This window comes from Barbus barbus (assembly GCF_936440315.1).
Source record: "Barbus barbus genome assembly, chromosome: 42".
NCBI lineage: Eukaryota > Metazoa > Chordata > Actinopteri > Cypriniformes > Cyprinidae > Barbus > Barbus barbus.
Window position 1 is genome coordinate 10408613 of NC_136720.1, and position 7103 is coordinate 10415715.

At 35.3% G+C, this 7103-nt stretch overlaps 1 protein-coding gene across 1 annotated transcript in view; it reads left to right on the top strand.

Annotated features, from left to right (window-relative positions):
- LOC306861827 (thyrotropin-releasing hormone-degrading ectoenzyme-like) overlaps positions 1 to 734 on the top strand; it is a gene marked incomplete at both ends in the record, with an annotated part of 153406 nt that extends 152672 nt beyond the window's left edge. The window contains one exon of the mRNA XM_079404314.1: positions 591 to 734. Coding sequence (XP_079260440.1) covers positions 591 to 734 — 144 coding nt within the window. The remainder of the gene's footprint in view (positions 1 to 590) is intronic.
- Positions 735 to 7103: the final 6369 nt, after the last annotated feature.

The window sequence follows — 7103 nt, forward strand, 5'->3', positions numbered from 1 at the left end:
CATTAGCATACTGTCATTGACAATCAGCTGCTGCCAGAGCACTTCATCCACAGATTCACGAACAGTCAGAGCTATGTGTAACGCTGTTGGTTTGAAGCGAGCGTTTTATTTTCTTTTAAAAATTTCTATGAACTAACAGCAATTTTGTCTGGAGCAAAAGAGCAGCTTTAATCCTGAATCCCTGAGCATGTTCATTCATGTAGTTCTCATGACCTCAGGAATTGTGAATCGTCATCGTAACATGTTATTTGTTAAATTGAGATTTTAGATTAGATTATTATGCCCTTAATTGATGTTAGAGTCTAGCTGTTTTGTTTTTTGACCGGCAGTGTGGTTTGCTCTCAGAAAAACAAAAACACTGATAATTCTGTTTACTTCAAATGCATTCCCTCACCTCATTATCGTAAACATCATTGTTATCTGCTAAATTACATGTCAGGCATTTTCATGTAAATGCATCGTATATTCTGACGCTGTCACTGATGAAGGTGCCACTTACATGCATAAACACACAAACTCTGATATATCAGTAACAATTCAATGACAGTGAGAATGTTAATAATTTCTGTTGTTTATCATCTTTTCCTCAGCTGAAAGAGTTCATCCTGACCAGCGGGGGAGAGTCATTACCTGCGTTCGCTCGAGCCGTTGAGATTGTTCAAGCTAATGTAAAATGGCACGTCCTGTTCCAGCATCAGTTTTACCGGTGGCTGCAGAAAGCTCTCGACGTTTAGCCTCTATTAGCATGGAAACCCTATCAGACATTTCCAGGCCAGAGACGTGAGGACACTTACATGAAATTAAAATATAAAACATTTACGGACTCTGAGAAACAGCAAAATTGAACTTCTGTTTCCCTGCTGTTTATGAAACAACCAAGCACTGACAGACCAATACGAATTCGCAGAGAACAGCGCCGCCCTCTTGGCCTGCCCAGTCACTGCACAATAGACAATTTAAGGAAAAGGATAACTTGTAGAAAAATTATTGAATAAATTGCATCACTCAATATAGTAACTGATGGAATGAAATTTGAAAGAAAATGTCTATGAAGGGACTTTGTCTACTCACTGCATTCCCTCCCCAAAGACTGCTGCTGTTCTCAGATGGAACAGAAACACTTTTCAAAGTTTAAATTTCAGAGATAAGCTGCTTTCCTTGCACAATCACATTTTATTGATTTATATTTTGTACGATATCAAATGAGGCCATATCTACCTTCATCAATCAGTTAAATAAAGGTAACTGCAGGTCATAAGAGTATCCAGAACAGGCCATTGTCATTTGTCTGTTATCATGAACAAACACATGCAGGCTTATCTGATTATGAGTCGATGCTTATTAAGGAATTCTTAAAGGTGCCTATTTCTGTTGTCTTGGGTCAGTAGTGGATTGAAGATGGAGATTCTATAATATCGACATGTTAATTATATAACTTGAAGGATATGCATATATATGTATGCTGGTTTATGTGTATATATTTATACAAAGTTAAATAACATATGGGTCAATGATGTGGCTTCTTTATTTTATTTTTTTGCTTTTGTCTTGTTTCAAGTTTTTTGGAATTAAAGGGATAGTTCATCCGAAACTGTAAATTCTGTCATCATTTACTCACCCTTATGTCGTCCCATGCGCCTTTTTATCTTTGGAATTAAAAATATATTTTTTATATTTTCTTATAATTTTTGTCTTCTAACGAGGCATGATTGCTTTATATGATAAACAGATTAATTACATTTTTTATTCCCATTTAACCATTGATCAACATAAATAAATTAATTAGTATGGTAGATGAACTATCCCTTTAAGTTATTTAAGAGTAATGTATATTGATGCAGTTTATACAGACAATGACCTAAATGCTGAACTTCTGTGATGAAAGTGTTCAAATTCTGAATTTAAATTAATTTTGATATTTTTTGTGAAAATTTAAAATAAAACATGTCAGGGTGCTGTAACCATTAAAAGACTTAATCATGTCAAATATTTTAAAATAAAATATGCAAAATTATTTCTTAAAAATTATATAATTATATAGTATAATTATTTATTCTTACTTTTTTCTTACTTTTTTAAAGAAGCCAGTATTAATGTTTGAAAAACATTTGCTCACCAAATCCAAATCACTGTGGTATAACCAGCATATATCATTTTAGTCAAATTTGACCTTTTTATGGTGTGGCAACGTTTGTCAAATGGTATAACCTGAAAATATTTGGAAGTAATGATGTTGTCCATATTCCATTTATTTACATTTTATTTATTTTTATAACATTGTATATATATATATATATATATATATATATATATATAATTTATTACCGGGTGGTTGCACCACTTGACATTTTTATTAAATATGTTTACATAGACCCTTATAATCGACCCATATTTTTTTTTTTTTGTACTCTTGTGCAGATACATACTTATTACAAAGTAGTTTTCACCATTCACATATTGTAGATATGTTTACCTTCATCTTCTCAAGTTAATTTGTGTCTGTTCATTTGTTTTGTATACACTGCAGGCATAAAATGTGAAAATGAAGAGCTTAAAAATATATCAGTTATCAGTGCCTTTTCTACCTCACTATCCTTTTCCAATTAGAAAGACTGTCAGTGCCTTAAATAAACCTGCCGTAAACATTCCCATGATTTGGTGTCTGATTTTTCAAACAAGTCAGATGTAGCAGGTTTGAAATGTGTCAAGCTTACATAAAAGCAGCTGGATCCACAGGTGTCGACACAGTAAGATGAAGTGTTCAGTGTTATGCAGACTCTGCTCTGACTGTTACTACAAAAGTCACTACAAAAAGTATAACGAATGACAGAAAAAAGGTTGACACAGTCAACCAAATAAAATGGTTCTATTGTGCACTGTGAATGTCAAAATAATTATGCATATGTCTCTTCTTTCTCAGGATGAGGAGTTCACTTTATAAGTCAGTTTTGTAGAGCATTCAGAGAACAACATGACAACATTATTGTACCATAAAAATATATCCAGCTTGAAATCATTTATGGCAGCTCTAAAATGAAAGTCATACTTATGGTCTAAAAAAAAAAACCCAGACAAATCTGAACTGAAGTTTTTGTTTCAAGCAATAACTATCTTGGAGTGTATAGTGGTTCTGTCTGAAAAGAAATCTACCAGTCACTGGCTGATTGAATCAGTCCTTCACAGTGTCTGCAAAGCTGGACGGTGACTAGAATTGCTTGAAAACATGTACCTTTTTACTACCTTTCCATCATGCTGCTGAAGTACTGATAAGTCATGTCTGTCCTCCATTCATCTTTGCCTCCAAGACACATGCTCATGTTTCGATCTTGTGGCTGCTGTCCGTGGTTCTGAATGACCTCCTTTACTGAACTGATAAATAGCAGTGAACACCATTCTTGCCTTAACACTCCCAGTGGCTCTCAAAACAGTCATAATACGCACCTGAGACTAGCATAACCATAATTAATTCTTTCTTTTTTCTTTTTTTTTTATGTTGCAGTGAAAAATTGCTTCATTAGCTGAATAATATTGAATAATAAATAATCCTGAATAATATAAAATAATATTGTGCCCCACAACAACAAAGTTTTAATTTATCAGTTTTCCAGTTTTAATTTATCAGTTGTCCAGGGTGGTTTTCCACAAAATAGTGTGAAACACGTCTATACATGCATACATACAGATAGATTATTGCTTACAATTATTATGCCAGCATATATAATAAAATAGAAATTTTGGCAATAGACCTTTCTTTAGACATTTCTGATTGTGTTATATTCCCACTATCTTGATTATCTCAAATGAAATTGTGCTTTATATTTACATGTGACTGGAGGCCATTGATTTCTTTATTTCTTTCTTTTCTGGATTTGAAGGCAAAGTCAACAAAATGGAAACATATTAGTCATTCTTTTATCAGCAAAGTAAAGATGTTTTACCAGGCATTTGGTTCGCTCTGGGCTCTAATGTGGCTTTACTGCCAAGTACACTAATATGTCCCTCCAGTCTTCCATTTGGAAACGTGTTGCAAGACACTGACAACAGATCAAAACAACAATATGTGCCAAATGCTGATGGGATAGAGAGAAAGAGGGTGAAAATGAGAAAACCATTTTTATTACCCCAACATGAATTATTGATGCTCTGTGTTTTGGTCAGAATGGCCACCATTATTAACCATGTATCAGCTCACATTCAAAAATATGAGAAACGAAATTAGAAAATTAATATTTTTTTAGTTCTGTGAAAAAGTGGTGCTTCAGTACCAAAAGAAACAGTGAGATTACAGAAAGCCAGTTTCATCTTTGGGGTAACCTTTTCAAAATGATGGAAATGTTTGCAGTATTTTTCTTCTTCTCGCTCACACAGCCACACATACTTAGTATGCATGCAAATCTCTTTTATGCATTTTTACAATATCAAACAATAGCTTTACTAATGATCAATCAAAGTAAATCGATTGTGCATCACTCAACCGCTATGTTGATTACAAAGGAGGACTGCAATGTATTTGGGGAAAAGAGTCCTTTTACATCAAATCTTAATGAATTCAAAGCATTTGACAAGTTTGGAAGAGGAAATGGCTTTGATGTTTCAGTTTAATGAATGGGAAAAATAAAGAAACAGTGGGTTGACTGAACATCTTAGGGGAAAAACAGTGTTCAATCTGTCATTGTGTACCCTGAATCGCATGCTAAAACTCACAGCGGACATCTCATCTGAACAAATCTCAGCAGAAATTGTGTTCACAGGGCATGAATATTCTTTTACCACCCACATTTCTGTTGTTTAATTTGGTTCTAAAAAATGTTGCTTCAGAGTGAGGGTACTGAGGTAAAGGTAAAATTAATTTAAGTAAAATTAATTTAGATTAAATGTGTCATGAATCAGGTCCATGGACTTTTTTTTTTGGCTCGCCGCCAGAGGTCACTCCTCCATCACATTGACTCTCACATTGCACAGACTGTTTCACATTTACCCCGGACTACATTTCACAGCAGCCATTTCACTAATCACAAGCTCACACCTGAAAACTATCACACAAACACACTGTCGCGGAACGGCGAAGGAAACGCCGTGAAAAGACGAAGTCAGGGTCCAAGTGCAGGGAAGGTGCTTTTAATTGAAACAAAAAGGCACAAAAAACAAAACAGAAAAGGACTAGAGCAAACACTAGAAACACAATCACTAGGACACATTTACCACTCACAAATAACAATTAATGCAACCAGGCCGAGTGGTGAGAGAAGGGAGACTATATAGTCTGTGGCAATGGGGAACAGGTGCGGGTGTAATGACTGTAATAATGTGACAGGTGTGTGTAATGTGGCAGCTGAGTGGAGTTAGGGGAATGAAGTCCGGGAGGAAGGGAGATGGTGACCTCTGGTGTAGAAAGGCAGAACTGCAGGGCCCGGACTCATGACACACACACCCTACATAAACCATGGACTTCCTTTCACAGATCGCTGAGTATTGTTCTGCGTATAGCACTCTCCTAGTGTTAGCTGCCTTACAGAGCAATTCTGTGTTTCTGTTTCGTTCCAGTATTGTTCTGCGTTTATTACTCTCCTAGTTTTAGCTGCGATACGGAACCTGTTTCTGATTTTCTAGCCTGTGTATCCTAGATCTATAGTTGTCTCGCCATTTTGACTCTGTTTGTGCTTCCCTTGGACCATTGCTCATGTTTCTGGATTGCCCCTCTTATTATCCTCTGGATAATGTTCGTTGTCCCCTGTTTTGCCGGCCCTTCCTCAGTACCAAGGTCTTACACCTTTACATGGACCTGGTTCATGACATAAGGTCCGTGGTTTATGTAGGGTGTGTGATTGTGTGATATTTCTCAGGTGTGAGCGTGTGATGAGTGAAATGGCTGCTGGGAAATGTAGTCCGGGGTAAATGTGAAAGTCTGTTTAATGTGAGAGTCAATATGATGGAGGAGTGACATCTGGTGGCGAGAAAATGGAACTCCATGGACCTGATTCATGACAAAATGACATTTCTATTAAATTTTAATACAATTACAATTAATACATTTAATAATTAAGTCATTCAAATAATTTATTCATATTAATTCACTCAGTAATAAAAAAATCTATCATCATCTACTCACCCTTCACCCTCCAAACCCAAATCACTTACTTTCTTCTGTGGAACACAAAAGGAGATGTTTGAAAGAAAGTTTATGCTGCTCTAAGGACAAAAAATAAAAGAAAAGTGGACTATTAGGTTGTGTTCGGAAGTCGTACAATACACCATATTATTGAAGAAAAATAGGTTGATATGGTTTTTCACACTGATTTTTCAGGTTTATTCAAACAAGAGACTAGAGACATTAATATGTATCTATAAATCATTATTACATATTCAAAACTTGAATGATCCCATTTTAATAACTACTTGCCAAAATAATAACCACCCAGTTCTTTACTTAAAACGTGTCTGAAATGGAGACAAATCTAATCTCCATAACAACATAGTGACCTTACTGTGAGTTTGTCTTTCAAAAGCTCCATTACTCTTATCAATGCTCCATTGTGTGTTTTCATTTCCTATTATGATTTTAAAATATTTGCTGAGGAGGATTTAATTACGCCTCACTGAACAGTATCTGAATGCTTTGATTTAATAATCACACCACAATTTCTCACAGAGAGATATTTTACTAGATATTTAACTTTTTTTAAACTCAAGTCAGTAACTGTGAAAAGATAAGTAAAGGGTTTGATATGGTAAGGTGAGATACAAAATACTTGATGTGATCACACTCATTTCTCTTCTTTGTAAACAACCCAGTGCCCCTGTATGAATGTCCTGTGAGAGCAGCCCTCCCTTTTGAAGATGCGAGCGGATATTGGATTAGCAATGTAATCAATATCTAATTCCCTTTATCAAAAGGCCTGGGGTTTTAATAGTTGGTTCAGAGGAGGCAAGATACACTATTTAACATTTAACAGTTAGAACATCACCTGCTGTTCTTGCTTCCTTCTCATTAGCACTTTTTCACACCTAGTCAGCTCTCTTGTTGCCTACTGTCTAAATGGGCAACTGCCATCTAAACCAACATCCTAAATGATTCTTAACTTAAATGACAGCAACTCTACATA